Below are 19,135 nucleotides of genomic sequence, written 5' to 3'. Positions count from 1 at the left end.
CTGGGACAGAGACACAAATGGCCGCACGACAACTGTTTGTTCACCCAGTTTTCGGTAAGATTAAAAGTACTTTACACTTATAATAAATCTGTGTTATGCAGTGTGCTACATTATGAGAAGCACAGCCACACATTACCTTGATACTGGTGCACATAACAAGATTCATTCCACACCATGATATAAAAAATCAAAAGGCACCTTGATGATGGAGAGGTGGGGTAGGTAGAGGTGGATTAAATGGCAATTGAGTACAATCTCATTTACCTGAAACTCTATATAACTGTCTCAGTATTACACTACGTACAGTATAACAGCTGAACCAAAGTGTTCTCCTACACTTACCATGGAAGCCAGTGACTGTGATATTAGCAGCAGTAAAACGTCACTACTTGCTGACAATGACAGTCTCCTCAATCATCTATGTCTAGTACACCTGACTCAACTACTGTATCTTGCCTCTGTTGCTTTGAATTAAGTTTCCCCAGATGAAGCTTAATTTGTAAATATCACATTTTTACAGCCTTAGAAGCAGATACCATACACAGATTTGGGGGTTCTGAACATGTTCAAATAATTTCCCAATTCCTCCCATCTATACTGTACTACAGAACTACAGTGTCTGCAATTTTTTTTATCCCGTTACTTAGAGACATTTCTAAGTGCTAAAATTAAGGTCTAGTTACTGCCCGCCAAATTATATTAGGCATTAAATTTTTTTTCCCAATTCAGTGGTGCCTTGGGCCTCTGCACATGATTTCCACATGGCCAGTGTGTTTAGCTTACAGTATCCTGGGGCAGTTACATCAGTTTTTCTCACATTCTGAAGACAGAAAAAACACAGAGCATCATTCTGCCAAGTTCTAAAATTGATATGCTAGGCCTCACCATCTCCTCTAATATGTCATGGAAGCCACACATCCACAACATTGCTAAAGCTGCCTCCCGAAAGCTGGGAATGCTGTACAGATGCAGTAGTTACTTCACTCCTGAGCAGTTGCTTCACGTTTATAAGGGATTCATTCGTCCTAACTTGGAGTACTGCTCTCATATCTGGGGTGGCTCTTCTTCTGTCCAACTGTAAGATAGGGTGGAATCAAAGGCATTTTGTCTTATTGACTCTCCTCCTTTAGTTGATAATCTTTCTTCCCTTTCTCTTTGCCACAATGTTGCTTCACTCTCTCTCTTTTACAGGTACTTTAACGGGCAATGTTTGGTGGATTTGGCAACTGTGCCTGGGTGGGCTATTCCCCCCCCCCCTCCAAAAAAAAACCCAGATGTTAATGAGATGAGAAGTGATGATGAAATTGGCAATGTCATCCCCAAAAAACCAACACATATCAACATGTGTGAGAATAACAATTCAACACTGACTGTAAAAGGACCTGAATATGCCATCTCATTATCCCACCAAAACAACAACAAAACTTCACTCCTCACGAAGTGTATGTAAGGCTATTTAAGTGTTTAAATGGCCTGGGAACTTACTGGACCTAATCCCAATAGTTGATGCATGGAATCAGATGAAACACAAGCTGTCAACACAGAACACATCCTTAGTACCTTGCCTCCAGGATATGATGATGATAATAATAATAATAATAATAATAATAATTATTCAATAAAATCATCATATAAGTTTACAATTGGTTTGGCTTGTACTGTACAGTATAAAGACAATGTGGGGACAATTCAACAAACTGTACAGTACAGTATAGGTAATGCTGGTACTGTATATGGTGTACATAGACCATGCTGGTACTGTATATGGTGTACATAGACCATGCAGGTACTGTATATGGTGTACATAGACCATGCTGGTACTGTATATGGTGTACATAGACCATGCTGGTACTGTATATGGTGTACATAGACCATGCAGGTACTGTATATGGTGTACATAGACCATGCAGGTACTGTATATGGTGCAACACAGACTATGCTGGCACTGTATATGGTGCACACAGACCATGCTGGTACTGCATATGGTGCACACAGACCATGCAGGCACTGCATATGGTGCAAATACAGCATCTCATGCTGGCACTGTATATGGTGTACATAGACCATGCAGGTACTGTATATGGTGCACATAGACCATGCAGGGCACTGTATGGTGCACATAGACCATGCTGGTACTGTATATGGTGTACATAGACCATGCTGGTACTACATGGTGCACATAGACCATGCAGGTACTGTATATGGTGTACATAGACCATGGCAGGTACCTGTATATGGTGTACATAGCACTATGCAGTACTGTATATGGTGCAATATAGACCATGCTGGTACTGGGTATATGGTGTACATAGACCATGCTGGTACTGTATATATGGTGCATAGACCATGCTGGCACACTGTATATGGTGCAATACAGACCATGCAGGTACTGTATATGGTGCACATAGACCATGCAGGTACCGTATATGGTGTACACAGATCCTCATGCAGGCTACTGTATATGGTGCACATAGACCATGCTGGAATTGGGTATATGGTGCAATACAGACCATGCAGGTACTGTATATGGTGTACATAGACCATGCAGGCACTGTGGTATATGGTGCACACAGACCATGAAGGGCACTGTATATGGTGCACATAGACCATGCTGGTACTGTATATGGTGCACATAGACCATGCTACTGTATATGGTGTACATAGACCTCATGCTGGCAATTGGTATGGTGCAATATAGACCATGCTGGTACTGTATATGGTGCATGACAACTATGCAGGTACTGTATATGGTGTACAGACCATGCAGCCTGTATATGGTGTACATAGACTATGCTGGCACTGTATATGGTGCACATAGACCATGCAGGTACTGTATGGTGCATATAGACCATGCAGGTACTGTATATGGTGTGCGTACATAGACCATTAAGTACTGTATATGGTGTACACAGACCATGCTGGTACTGTATATGGTGCAACATAAGATCTCATGCTGGTACTGGGTATATGGGTGTGCTAGACCATGCTGGTACTGTATATGGTGCTACAGACCATGCTGGTACTGTATATGGTGTACATAGACCATGCTGGTACTGTATATGGTGTACATAGACCATGCTGGTACTGTATATGGTGTACATAACCACAGGTACTGTATATGGTGTACACAGACCATGCTGGTACTGTATATGGTGCACATAGACCATGCAGGTACTGTATATGGTGTACATAGACCATGCTGGTACTGTATATGGTACATAGACCATGCTGGTACTGTATATGGTGTACATAGACCATGCAGGTACTGTATATGGTGTACATAGACCATGGTGCATGTATATGGTGTGCACATAGACCATGCTGGTACTGTATATGGTGTACAGACCATGCTGGTACTGTATATGGTTGCAGACCATGCAGGTACTGTATATGTGTACATAGACCATGCAGGTACTGTATATGGTGTACATAGAACATGCTGGTACTGTATATATGTGCATAGACCATGCTGGTGCTGTATATGGTGCACATAGACCATGCTGGTACTGTATATGGTGTACATAGACCATGCAGGTACGATATGGTGTGCATAGACATGCGGACTGTATATGGTGTACATAGACCATGCAGGTACTGTATATGGTGTACATAGACCATGCTGGTACTGTATATGGTGTACAGACCATGCGGTACTGATGGTGCACAAGACCATGCTGGTACTGTACAGACCATGCTGGTACTGGTATATGGTGTACATAGACCATGCTGGTACTGTATATGGTGCACATAGACCATGCAGGTACTGTATGGTGTACATAGACCTGCAGGTACTGTATATGGTGTACAGACCATGCAGGTACTGTATATGGTGTGCATAGACCATGCTGGTGGTTGTATATGTAACCATGCTGGTACTGTATATGGTGTACATAGACCATGCTGGTACTGTATATGGTGTACATAGACCATGCTGGTACTGTATATGCCAGCAGACCATGCTGGTACTGTATATGGTGTACAGACCATGCTGGTACTGTATATGGTGTACAGACCATGCTGGTACTGTATATGGTGTCAGACCATGCTGGTACTGTATATGGTGCAAGCCATGCGGTACTGTATATGGTGGATAACCATGCTGGTACTGTATATGGTGTACATAGACCATGCTGGTACTGTATATGGCATAGAATGCTGGACTGTATATGGTGACATAGACCATGCTGGTACTGTATATGGTGTACATAGACCATGCAGGTACTGTATATGGTGTACATAGACCATGCTGGTCAGATATGGGTACATAGACCATGCTGGTACTGTATATGGTACAGACCATGCTGGTACTGTATATGTGTACATAGACCATGCTGGTACTGTATATGGTGTACATAGACCATGCTGGTACTGTATATGGTGTACATAGACCATGCTGGTACTGTATATGGTGTACATAGACCATGCAGGTACTGTATATGGTGTACATAGACCATGCAGGTACTGTATATGGTGTACATAGACCATGCACGTATATGGTGCAGACCACACAGACCATGCAGGTACTGTATGTAGTGTGCATAGACCATGCTGGTGCTGTATATGGTGTACATAGACCATGCAGGTGCTGTATATGGTGTGCATAGACCATGTGCAGGTACTGTATATGTGTGCATAGACCATGCAGGTACTGTATATGGTGTGCATAGACCATGCTGGTGCTGTATATGGTGTACATAGACCATGTACTAGTACTGTATATGGTGTGCATAGACCATGCTGGTACTGTATATGGTGTACATAGACCATGTAGTACTGTATATGGTGTCCATAGACCATGCTGGTACTGTATATGGTGTACATAAACCATGCTGGTACTGTATATGGTGTACAGACCATGCTGGTACTGTATATGGTGTACATAGACCATGTGCTGGTACTGTATATGGTGTGCATAGACCATGCTGGTACTGTATATGGTGTGCATAGACCATGCTGGTACTGTATATGGCGTACATAGACCATGCTGGTACTGTATATGGTGTGCATAGACCATGCTGGTGCTGTATATGGTGTACATAGACCATGCTGGTACTGTATATGGTGTGCATAGACCATGCTGGTACTGTATATGGTGTGTGCATAGACCATGCTGGTACTGTATATAATTATTACATAGACCATGCTGGTACTGTATATAGTGTACATAGACCATGCTGGTACTGTATGGTTATTACTAGACCATGCTGGTACTGTATGGTGTACATAGACCATGCTGGTACTGTATATGGTGTGCATAGACCATGCTGGTGCTGTATATGGTGTACATAGACCATGCTGGTGCTGTATATGAATGTGCATAGACCATGCAGGTACTGTATATAGTGTACATAGACCATGTGCTGTATATAGTGTGCATAGACCATGCTGGTACTGTATATATGGTGTGCATAGACCATGCTGGTACTGTATATGGTGTGCATAGACCATGCTGGTACTGTATATGAATTATTACATAGACCATGCTGGTACTGTATATAGTGTGCATAGACCATGCAGGTACTGTATATGGTGTACATAGACCATGCTGGTACTGTATATGGTGTACATAGACCATGCTGGTACTGTATATGGTGTGCATAGACCATGCAGTACTGTATATGGTGTGCATAGACCATGCTGGTGCTGTGTATATGGTGTGCATAGACCATGCTGGTGCTGTATATGGTGTGCATAGACCATGCTGGTGCTGTATGGTGTACATAGACCATGTAATTACTGTATATGGTGTGCATAGACCATGCTGGTACTGTATGGTGTGCATAGACCATGCTGGTACTGTATATGGTGTACATAGACCATGCACAATTTTTGTATATGGTGTGCATAGACCATGCTGGTACTGTATATGGTGTACATAGACCATGCTGGTGCACTGTATATAGTTGTGCATAGACCATGCTGGTGCTGTATATGGTGTACATAGACCATGCTGAGTACTGTATATGGTGTACATAGACCATGCTGGTACTGTATATGGTGTACATAGACCATGCAGGTACTGTATATGGTGTACATAGACCATGCAGGTACTGTATATGGTGTGCATAGACCATGCTGGTACTGTATATGGTGTGCATAGACCATGCTGGTGCACTGTATATGGTGTGCATAGACCATGCTGGTGCTGTATATGGTGTGCATAGACCATGCTGGTACTGTATATAGTGTGCATAGACCATGCTGGTACTGTATATAGTGTACACATAGACCATGCTGGTACTGTATATGGTGTGCATAGACCATGCTGGTACTGTTATATGGTGTGCATAGACCATGCAGGTACTGTATATGGTGTACATAGACCATGCAGGTACTGTATGTGGTGTGCATAGACCATGCTGGTACTGTATATGGTGTACATAGACCATGCTGGTGCACTGTATATGGTGTTACATAGACCATGCTGGTGCTGTATATGGTGTGCATAGACCATGCTGGTACTGTATATAGTGTGCACATAGACCATGCTGGTACTGTATATGGTGTACATAGACCATGCTGGCACTGTATATGGTGTACATAGACCATGCTGGTACTGTATATGGTGTACATAGACCATGCTGGTACTGTATATGGTGTACATAGACCATGCTGGTACTGTATATGGTGTACATAGACCATGCTGGTACTGTATATGTGCATGTATGCTGGTACTGTATATGGTGTACATAGACCATGCTGGTACTGTATATGGTGTACATAGACCATGCAGGTACTGTATATGGTGTACATAGACCATGCAGGTACTGTATATGGTGTACATAGACCATGCTGGTACTGTATATGGTGTACATAGACCATGCTGGTACTGTATATGGTGTACATAGACCATGCAGGTACTGTATATTGTTTACAATACTGTATACAGAATCTAGATACTACAGGTATACTGTACAACAATTATAAACAGTAGAACAATTTGACCAAGGACAAGTAACAAAGACTTGTGTTGCTTATGGAGATGGGTCATGACTATTTCCAAACTCTTGCTGAATCCATGTACAGTGCTGTAAGATTGACTTCAACTGAAGTAAACATCAGAGATAAAGATGAAAAATATATTAAACAATATAATAAAAAAGTTTGCATGTACATAATTTTAATTTCCCTGAACTTATGATTTTTTAAAGTCATGTTGCCAGGTAAAAAGGTTAGCTTAAGAATGAGTATTCTTTGTGAACACTATAGAGTCTGACAATCTCTAAATATTCTAATACAGGGTAATTACTTTTTACACACAAAGGTATAAAGGACAAGTGGCAACAATACAACCTTTTGTGACACTAAACCAGTACGTACTGTATATACCGTACTCAGCAGTGATGATGCTTCAAGGTTCGTGACATTATGAGGATTTGTGAAATTATCCCCCCCCCCAAAAGACAATTTTAGTTACAATAAAACTAATTACTGTGGAGACTATATTAACACCTTCAACACAGGATACTACTTTTAAAATTTTATTTGGCTAATGTCATAAGATCTTAGTCAGCAGAGAGAGAACCCTGTACCCAAGTGGTTATATCTGTACTGGTGATAACTCAAACACCTAAACAAAATTACTTTACATGGTACAGTACAGTATATTATAAGAATAAAAATTCAACATAAAGAATGAAATATGTTAATTCACTAAAGAAATAAAAAAATTCTCAAATTGCCTTGTATACTGTACTTACTTCAGCTTTGCAGGTCTATATCTCAGTAACTTACCAGTTTTAGAAGTGTTACCCTAAACGAAAAATAAAGAGTAATTTAGGGGACACATACATTCACACAGGACCATACTCAGCCACTGGACAATTAACAGTGTTACTCCTGGCAAAGAACTCACACTTAAAAAGTCCACAACCTGAGAGTCGAAGTTTAAAGTCCTATTCGGTTCAGTTGGGATTCTTGACTCCTGACCTGACACCTCACCCATCCACAACACAAGAATTCAGTGTTAAATCCAGGTATACTGTACTGCATGGTCTTGAACCTGGTGAGAAAAGCTGCAGACATCTCAGTTATGGCAACAGCTACCCACTTAAATAGTAGACCTACCACAGAGCATAATAAACTTTCTAGGCATTGATACCAAGGGCTCTATGTTGGGTACTGTCTCATACCCAGGGGCACTATGTTGGGTACTGTCTCATACCCAAGGGCACTATGTTGGGTACTGTCTCATACCCAGTGGCACTATATGGGTGCCCATCCTCTCCAGCTGGTGCAGTCTGCCAAACTCCTGGGTGTAACTATAGACAACAAACTTGACTGGAAGGCCCATGTAAATAACACAGTCAAGGCAGCCTCGTACCGTCTCTACAGGCTACGACGACTTAGGTCACTTGCGACACCCACGCCAGAGCTGAGGACCATCTACAACGCCTTTATTCTCCCAAAACTTACATATGCGTCACCAGCCTGGTCGTCTTCTCTCAACTCCACCCAACAACGTCAGCTAGAGAAGGTACAGAAAAGGGCCTGCAGAATCATGCTCGGCGCAGAATACTCCGGCTACACCAACGCTCTCTCCACCCTGGAAATGCCATCCCTCAGTGACCTCCACCACCAAGCACTGGAAAGGTTTGGCAGTGGACTACTGCACCACCCTCGTCATCGACACTCACTGCCACCTGCAGCCCCCACTCAACTCGCGCAGTCCGCCACTACAACAAAATTCAGCCCATAAGAGCCCGCACCGATAGATATAAGAACAGCACCATCCCATCTATTGTTAAAATAATAAACAACTCCTGATTTATGTACTGTACAACCCTGTAAATGTATTCAATGCATATTATATCATTATGTCTAAATCAAATGTAAGTCTGTATATTTTCAGCCACCGGCTGCAACTCTATTAATAAACCGTTTATTATTATTATTATTATTATTATTATTATTATTATTATTATTATTAATATTATTATTATTATTATGTTGTGGACTGTCTCATACCCAGGGGCTCTATGTTGGGTACTGTCTCATACTCAGGGGTACTATGTTGGGTACTGTCTCATACCCAGTGGCACTATGTTGGGTACTGTCTCATACCCAGGGACACTATGTTGGGTACTGTCTCATACCCAGTGGCACTATGTTGGGTACTGTCTCATACCCAGTGGCACTATGTTGTGGACTGTCTCCCCTGGGTGAGGCTCCAAGGGCCACAAATAAACATTGCAATATAGAATGCCTACTACATGTGGCTCAATGTGTCACAAATATGGGTCTGACCATTGCTGTAAACAAGATACCGTCGAGTGCTGTACTATCGTGCACAAAAGTCGTGTCCACTACCCAGCCAGTGAGGTTTCGAATAACCTTGAGTCTGAAGTTTTGAAAGAGCTGGGGGAAATGCTAAGGTCGGCCAACAGATGTCGCCCACTGTAGTGTGTGTGTGGGGGGGGGATAGAGGAGGTGGGGGTTAGTCTAGTAACAGGCTGTGTGTAGGTGGAGCATAACATTATGAATTCTACAATCACTGATAACAATAAGAATGTCATGAAGATAGTTAATATTATTAAGCATGATGAGAGATGTGTAACAGGTAAATAAAAGCACTACAACGACCATATCTCTGCCGTTCATGGCTACGACGGTGAGACTGATGGGCACACCAGTAATTAATTCTCCGTGACTACCAGTAATGGTAGTCACGGAGAATACACAAGTTGTTACCAAGGTTGGCGCCACCCACACCAGGGGAAGGAGGTGATGTCGAACACTGAAACATGCCGAGGTCTCATTCCTACTATCGTCGTCACCAACAGGTAAGTCACATTAATTTGTCAGCATAGCCCATGTCGTCCTTATACTATTGCAGGGTGTCCCATGAGTGACAGCAGATATTTGTAGAGGTGAAAGAATATGTGATATTGAGTTGAAAATCTTCTATTCACATAAGCATTTTTCGGTTTACTTTAGGCGTGAGGTGGGTTGTAAAAATTACACAGGGCAAAAATTTTGCCATGTTATATTTTATTTTTCTTACCAATTGCAGCCATACTGTGTGCTGTTGTAGTACTTAGTGGTGAATTACATAAGGCCTATTAATAGCGTGAAAACCCGTCTGAAGATACTGTAATGTTCCATAACTTGCATAAAACAACATCATACGTTCACGAGTTCCAACTCCTCGCCTAGCCTCCCCCCCCCCGCCTCTATCCACCCAACTATAAACCTCATAATTTGAGCATCGTGGGTTACCACACCTAAACACACTCCCCCTCCACCATCCCCCCACTCCTCCCTCCCCCACCTCTTCCCTTCATCCCTCCCCAAGACTAACGTCAATCAAACATTCCATCCCATCACATTACCTTCCCCTGCATTCCCCAACCCCCCTCCCCCTATTCTACCCATGGGACGAATTGGACTACTGTAATGAACACTCACAGAACCGACGACATGGCTCCTCCCCCTTGTATTTAGAGTTACCGGTAGTGTTGTGATAGCACCGAGTATGAACTTATTTAAGACCAGACTTGACCATCACTGGCGTAAGTTTAGATACATTCTGGAACCAGTGAATATTCTTTGTAAAAAAATTAATTTTAAATGAATTATTTATAGGAGATAAGTATGTCATAGCTGAAAATTGTCAAAGAAATATGTAAAGCAGTGGAAAACCATATATTTTGATTATCGGCGAGGCTAACTACCTATAAACAATTAATATTTGACGATTGGCAAAAGTCCTGGGAAAATGAACCAACAAGTCATAAGCTAAAATGATCAAATCATCAGTTTATCCTTGGTCATCATCAAAACAATCCTCTCAACATCACGAAACTATTCTGAATCGTCTAAGAATTGGGCATACGCGATTGACGCATGGCCAACTCATGTCTTCCCCTAATGGAGCCCCACCTATATGCTCCAACTGCCGAACACAAATAACAGTCCAGCATATTCTCATTGAATGCCCTATTTGTAATCGGTATCGAACAATGTGCATTACTAACCCTATAATGTAAGATATTTTAGCAGACCCCAAAATTTTCCCTAAGTTCAATTTTGACCTTTTTGAAATACTGTAATCTCCTCCAAACAATATAACACTAAATTATAGAAACACAAATATATGTTAACTAATCCCTCTGGCCAGCCCTAGGAGAGACTCAAATGGGTGTCAGTGGTGTGGTTAAGCCAAATCTTGATGATGATGATGATGATTATCGGCGAATGTTCACTCTACAGTCGCAGGGGTGATGGTGGAGGTTTAGGGGGGGGGGGAGGATCCACTTGCAGTTCACTATGAATACATGAAATAGGAAGGATTTCTTGGGCAGTTGATCCTAAAAGATTTACCAAAACGTTATGTCAGAGTAATAATACTTAACCGAGGTGTTACTAATACCATTAATTTACTCTAGTATATAAAAGCCTGCATCAGTTACCACAACATAATATTACTCTGCCATTTCAGATATGCCTGCAGGACGAGCATATTCGTCGGCAGTGATTGCTGAGCGAGGCCAAGTCATCGGGATGTGGAGAGCCGGGACAACTGTGCCAAACATTGCTCTCGAAGTGGGGAGGAGCACCAAGACGATTAGGAGGTGGATCCGCCGGTGGGAGGAAGAGGGCTCAGTGGAGACGAAACCTCGAAGCGGGAGGCCACAAGTAACGTCGGCAAGGATGGACGCCATGATCGTGGCAGCTGCAACGGCATATCCAATGCGAACATTAGTGGAGCATACAAGAAATTTGGGCCTCAACTGCCATCACATGACGACGAGACGCGAAGCAGGGATCGACTGCCATATTCCAGCTCACAAAGGGTGGCTAACACCTACTCACAAGGAGTGTTGACTCGGCTTTGCATTGGAACACCTTCCACACAGAGAAGAATACTGGAGAACCATTATATTTACCGATGAAACGGTGTTCAGGTCAGTGGGAGCCGAAGCAAGGCAGTGCTGGCGGCCCCCCAGAGAAACACATTCAACATCGCGCAGTGAGTGGTAGGGTGTCAGTGTCATTCTGGGGGTGGATGTGGGCACATGGGTCAGGTGAACCAGTCAAGATTAATGGCCGTTTCACTGGTGAGCAGTATGTAGACATCCTGGAGCAAGTGCTAATTCCTACAGTCCGGGCTATGGCAGTTCCAGCCCCCCACACTATCAGGCTGGTTCATGACAACAGTCCCATTCATACCAGCAACATAGTGAAGGACTACCTCCAGAAATTGAGGTCATCGACTGGCCAACACTAGGATGTGATATTAATCCGATTGAACATATTTGGGCCATGATGAAACGTGATTGGGATATTGGGGAGCAGCGAACCTGTGCAGCAATAGAGGCCAAAGCTTACGACGTGTGGGAGAGTATACGTCGACGACCAGGGGTGTGCCTGAAGCTGGTCACTCCATCCCTAATCGCCTTGATGAAGTCCTGAATGCAATGGGTGGCTGGACCAAATACTAAGATGTGTGTATTGGTGTATTGTTTGGATTTTAGTATTGTTTGTAAATACAATTAATATATATTAACTCACCTACAGTGTTATCTTAAATCCATGTCCTTAATGATGTCTTAAACTATATCACATGAAAATTCATAACAAAGTAACTTAACAGCCACAAATTATGTATTGTGTGGTATACAATGATCTGTATGACACGTCGTGGAATGTGTTGTCTTATAACACAATATAATTACATAGTTACAATTGCTACCATCATTGAAATGCTCATGATGTTCAGCACACAATATTAACGGTAACTGAGCACACTCCAAAATATATGAAGCTTGCATATTGTGGTGGGGTGTTTAAACACTGGAACTTGGAAGAATTGGAACTAGATTAAGTCTGAATACTATTTTACAGTACTGATAACTTTTTCACTCCACTCTTTTTAACATAAGTATATAATTATATAATATTGCATATTATCACAAATATTTATTAAGCAAAGGATGGGTGGAATATAAATAAATATTACCATAATCTCTTTGTCGGAATAACAATAAAATTGTGACGTGGTCGCTGAGTAAAACTAGCTGATCTTTGCATATTTCACTTTTATCCTTAATATATTCCATTCTTTAAAGTATCATAGTGACCTGAGCAGCAATAAGAACCCAGGACACTGCACCTGTTCCATGAATTCGTAACCATAAAGAAACAACTAAGACAAAACGTAGTTAAAAAGGCAGCTTGAAATTATGGTGGTATAAATAAACCTGCCTCCCATCCAGCCCCCACCTCCTCTATTACACACACACACTACAGTGGGCGACATCTGTTGGCCGACAATAGTATTTCCCTCAGCTGTTTCGAAACTTCAGACTCAAGGCTATTCGAAACCTCACTGTGGCTGAGTAGTGGACACGACTTTTGTGCACGATAGTACTACAATTTCCCATAAACAACTTGTCACAAATATTAGTGAAAGTCATGATGGGTGAGAGGCAAAAATTTTTCAGGGAATTCACTTGCCTCTAAGTTCCTGGGTGACTGCCACATGCAGTACAACACTTCTGCTATATTCACATGGTTCATTACTTCGACCAGTAACATAAAAGGTCCAATGGTTTTGTACCATACCGGTATGTTGTGATGAACACGAGAGAACACACACATCACATGAACTTTGGGAATTGACAAGTAAGGAACATTGGTACCATCCTCTCTGTCTTCTCTATCAGATACTGCATCATGATAACCTGTTATCAGTCAACTCATAACACCACCATATACGTAAAGGTTAATTCTAGTTTCACAGTGTACAGTACAGTACTTTACAACTGCTACTATAACAGTCAACATAAACTGACCAGTAAGATAACAAATCCCCATCAACACATAATGTGCACTATCCTGACTGATGTTTCCTAGCACACACACAATGAGTTATTATCTTTACTATCAATGAGTTATCTCTACCTGTGAAAACTTTCCTCAAACAACTAAATCTTATGTAATGTTTAACGTTTCTTGCAGACACACTTGTAATCATTGTACAGTATTAAATTCCACAATAAGTTTGGCTGTCATATAAGTTTTAAAAATGTAGTTTAGCTCTGGCCATTCTGAACTAGAGAATTTTTTATGTTTTTAACGGGGATTAGCCCACCCGGGCACAGGTCACTGACCCACTTCCGGGCCCCAGGGGGACGAAAATGTAATTATATTAATAATAATATTAATAATAATAATAACAATAATAATAACAACAATAATAATTCAGATACCCCGGTAAGTAAAATTTATATTATAAAATACAAAAATAAAAATAATAAAATAACAATGATAATAATAATAATAATAACACTGCAATAATAATAATAATAATAATAATACTAATAATAATAATAACGAACCTTAAAGAAAAAAGATCAAGAGTGAGAAACAGTAGCTGTATTGTGTTGGCAAAGTAAGAAACACAATTGAGACCCTGCAATTGTGTGTAAATGAGGCAGAAAGTCAGATCAGCAACTTAGGACTTCGTCACAATTTTCGTGATGCCATATGGCAGCAGGGTGTACCATTAGACTTGCAAACTAAAACTACTGTAATGTAAGTCCCTTGTCATCTCAAATCAGCAGTCATAACTATCTGAGGCTGCTGTATGGTGACATGTGATAACCTTCACCCAAATACTAGAAAAGTGATGCCTAACTCCTTGGATAAAACTCAGTTTGTTGCATCCAAACATCTCCATTATGCACAACGAGTTTCACAGTACAGATCATAAGCAAAGTTTTCTCTGATACAGTATTTTACTACAGTACCCCATAATCCTCATAAGGTTTACAACACCTTTACATTTAGGAAGCAGCAATGTGTGAGCATCAATTTATGAAGTACAGTATTGTTATGATTTTTTTCTTTACCAATATGACTACAGTACAGTACTGCACTACTAAATTTGCATACCCTTTTATTTATTACAGCATTATATGGTACTGTACTGTAATAACTTTATACACATCCACAACTTCAATTTTCAAGATCATCCAAACAAAATTTCATGACCACATAATAATACTGTAAATACCTTTCAGATAATTTCTTAAGTAACCCATAATGGTGAGGTCATACAATATTATACTGTATTAGGCTAAAAAATTCCATGCTCAATGCTGTTGCTGTATGACCTGCAATCACATACTGTACCTACCTCCCTGGCCCATTGGCTGAGGACCAGCGAGAATTCAACTTATACAAACTAATTTCTCTGGATCTCCCACTGAGACAAACTTGTCTGACAAATGGGGACTTATTTTCTTGTTATTTTAATGAGCATTTAATGTTTCCAAGACCTTACAAGCTGGATACTTTTCAGGTACACATGACCCTTGGTATAGTATAGTATAGTACAGTACAGTACAGTACAGTACAGTACAGTACAGTACAGTACAGTACGGTACGGTACGGTTCGGTTCGGTTCGGTTCGGTTCGGTTCGGTTCGGTTCGGTTCGGTTCGGTTCGGTTCGGTTCGGTTCGGTTCGGTTCAGTTCAGTTCAGTACCAGGTACATTTGGCTGTATTTATACCTGGTAGCTAAAGTGGCTGGTGCATTTTGAGATGTGGCACCTATGTGTTTGTATACATTGTAGTTCATCTAGCTGAAACAACTACTTAATAGAAGACAGACTAAGGTGTTAAGTACCGTATACAGGCAGTCCCCGACTTACGACGGGGTTAGGGACCCAAATCCAGGTCATAAGTTGAATTGGTCATAAGTCGAAAATGCGAAAATAATACAGGTACATAGAAAATCTAAAATGGGTCTCTTTTTCTTCTCAGCACCACAAAACTCTCACTTTTATGCTTGCCAGCCACTTTAAATGGAATTACAAACGAAAATTTTGTCAGTACACAGCGCAATCACTAACGTCGTGACTCGAAAATACGTAATTTGAACCAATTTTGGTACGACTGCGGCGGTAGTATGTCCGGGTGGTCGTAAGTCGAGCAGTACCTTTATATTTAATCCTACTCTTATCTATGACTGCTGATATTTCCTGTTTGGATATATTTTACATTTATAATTACTAAATATAACGTCACTGCCTCCTATCTGCTATCTTTTGGATGTCAGGCCTACTACTATCCATATTTACTGTATGTGTACGGACTCATGATATGCTTCTTGGTTTCCCATGATTAAAATAAACTCATAAATTACACTGTATAACTATTCATGTGGTGTGAGGTGCAGAGTCATTCAGTGAGTGCTTGGTCGATTAGCTAGGGTGGGGGAACAGTCATTAATAGGAAGGATCATTAATTTTCAAATGTATTCTGGAACTAGTAGGTTAAGGAGCATCACTTTATGTGTCAATATGAAGATAAAACAATGACCTCTAGTAATCAGTGTGCCAGTGCATACTACCTTAATGTTCATACTTAGTTTGTCCTTCACCTTCACTCACACTCTTATGAGAGAAACCAGAATTTATATAAACTTTAGGATGACATGTTTGTGTATGTGACTGGCTGCAGTACCCCTACGGTGTGCTCACCCTCCCTGACTGTACTAATTACAGTAGCTTGTACACAACTGTCAAAGTTATAACAAACAACAAAAACTAGAGATATTAAGTTTTGTTTGTTTTTTGTTATAAAAGTCTTATTAATGACTGGATGCAGTAAAATAAAAGTAATCTCAAGTAATTGCATATAATTACAGTACTCGTAATCTAGTTTTTCAAATAGATGAGAATAAATTATGAGCAGATATTTATTGTTTTTAAATTGTTTATTCATCATTTTTAAAATGTTTAAGCAAACATTTCATATGTGGACAAAAAGATCTACTGAGAATGTAAGTAAAACTTGTGGTTGTCACACACTACAGTATAACTGCTGTATCACACAAACTACCTTCAGGAGAGTAACTCACATGGTCCAAGTATTTCCACTTCTTGATGGCATTTTGACAGGACCTTGACTATCGTCTTCTCTTTTAAGGCACGGAATACTGACCCTGCAGAGAACTAATGAATAAATGATTCTGAAGAGCCTTGATGAATTAGGTGATATGCACTGACCACTCCCAGGTTGGTGTTGAACAAGTTAAGACCTTATCATGTCTTACCTTAGGAGTACTACCTTAATACTTCATTAGTTTAGGGGTACAGTTTTTCATAAAAAGTTTATTCTTAATAATATTTTGTATCTTATAGCTTTCCAGTCAACCAGTGAGTACAAGTACTTTTTTTTAACAATTATCATAATCTGTGTTCACACCTTCAACATTTTGGCAAATTGACAATCGTTGAACAATAATTGCAGCAGCAATGAACCCCTGGGCATAGCTAATGTTCAGGGGTCCAACGAATTACCCAAAAGTATATTAAATAAGGGTAAAATATTAACGAATATCTGTTATACATACACAAAACATGTCTAATAATATTTTTAGTGTAATTTGTAAGATGAAATAATAAACAGCGAAAAACTTTCAGTATTGGCAAACGCTAAATTCCAAAGAGTTCGTGAACAAGGGAGATAACTCAGATCCATCGTGATGCACTTCACTAACCTAACCTAATGAAAAGTAAATCCTACGGCTATGTTAAATACCCCAAAGTAACAGAAACATCGGTAATTATATCTCTATTTTGGATAGGTGACTCTTTGGAATTTAGCATTTTTCGCTGTTTATTATTCCATTATTTTGACTACATTTCAATGAAAACATTATTAATCAGGTTTTAATGATGTAAAACATATATTCGTTAAGATTTTACCCTGATTTAATATACTTTTGGGTACATTTGGGTACTTCGTTGGACTGATGTTCAGACGTTCACTGATGGCCAAGTATCATAAACCTTTGTGATAGTTTATGTTAATTTACCAGAGGCACTGACGTCACACAGGTTGTGACATCATAAGTGGTGGTGTACAATAGGTGGTGGGGGTATAAAGTACAGGTAAACTACTTGTACATATTGGAAGCTGGAACTTGTTTTAAATACTATTAAAAATAAACTTTATGTAATTAAGTTGTTAAAAGAACAACAAAACATTAAAGTGGCACCCCTGACTTAAGACATTACCTGAAAAATAATATGTGGCTTTGACATCCAGTTCATGGTATTGCTCTAACACATTACAGTACAACCTACTGTGACCTTACCCAGCATTCTCATCCTGCAGTGGACTGTGGTTGTTCCGGCCAACAGCTTCATCATCTACCTGGAGGTGATGATCAAACTGTGAATGATGAGGAGGAGGATGATGATGATGCCAGGAGGGGTGGTGTACCTCCCCCTCCCTCACTATATACACCGGTACCAGAGGCTTGTACTTCATATCTTCCTGCTCGTCCTCTCTCACCACCGCCACTGTGTCACCCGATGGCTCATACTTCACAATAGACTTCCCACCGTCTTTCTGTGCCATTGTGGAGAGTTTCTTGGCACACACCCACCGTCCTCCACCGTCTACAAATACACCACAATAACAAACTTTATAGAGTTGTCGTACCTCAGCTCACGGTATTGTCGAACCATCACTCTTTAGAGAAATCATACATTAGTTGAATAGATAGATAGATAGATATATAGATAGATATTGATCAAGAGAAATAAATGAATAGATAGATATATTTTTTTGGTTTTATCCTCTTCGCCACTGATCGGCTCGTTAGCCTCTTGGACGGTCGGTTACGTCTCTGTTACATACTGTTGGTAAGTACTGAATGTATCTGAACCTGCTCCAGTGTTGATCAAGTATACAGATATTCACAATGTACAGTACACGAACAGTACTGGTATAATAGACCGATAGTCCAAAAAAATAAATTTGGTGGTGTTATAACTTTCTTTAGGCTCACAACTCAGTAGTCAGTTGTGACAGATGAGTGTTTGATGCTGTCGTCGTTAATACAACCGCCACGGATAATCCCTCATATAACCTTTCACTTTGAGTTAAATCGTTTTTTAATCAGAACTGAAACAACATATACGGTAAAGTAACAGCAGGACTTTATTATTCTTTTTGTTTTAATTTTAGTCACTTATCAACCTATAAGCGACGCACATTTAGGACTCCATTTATATATTTTTTTTCCCGTGTTTTCATAGTAGTAATGTACATATACAGTATTTTAAAATATATTAGTACTCATTGTCTGCATAATTTGGGACTGTTGTCAAGTA

The 19,135-nt window shown here is 40.4% G+C and overlaps 1 protein-coding gene across 1 annotated transcript in view; it reads right to left on the bottom strand.

Annotated features, from left to right (window-relative positions):
* The window catches only part of LOC121871410, a 38,775-nt gene extending 20,359 nt beyond the window's left edge, over positions 1-18,416 (bottom strand). The window contains exon 1 of the mRNA XM_042373659.1: positions 18,112-18,416. Within this exon, the coding sequence (XP_042229593.1) occupies positions 18,112-18,377 (266 nt within the window). The 5' untranslated portion in view covers positions 18,378-18,416. The remainder of the gene's footprint in view (positions 1-18,111) is intronic.
* Positions 18,417-19,135: the final 719 nt, after the last annotated feature.

This window comes from Homarus americanus, unplaced genomic scaffold, assembly GCF_018991925.1.
Source record: "Homarus americanus isolate GMGI-L3 unplaced genomic scaffold, GMGI_Hamer_2.0 scaffold45698, whole genome shotgun sequence".
Taxonomy (NCBI): Eukaryota; Metazoa; Arthropoda; class Malacostraca; order Decapoda; family Nephropidae; genus Homarus; species Homarus americanus.
Note: the sequence above shows the minus strand (reverse complement) of the source record. Positions and strands in the feature narration are given on the sequence as shown.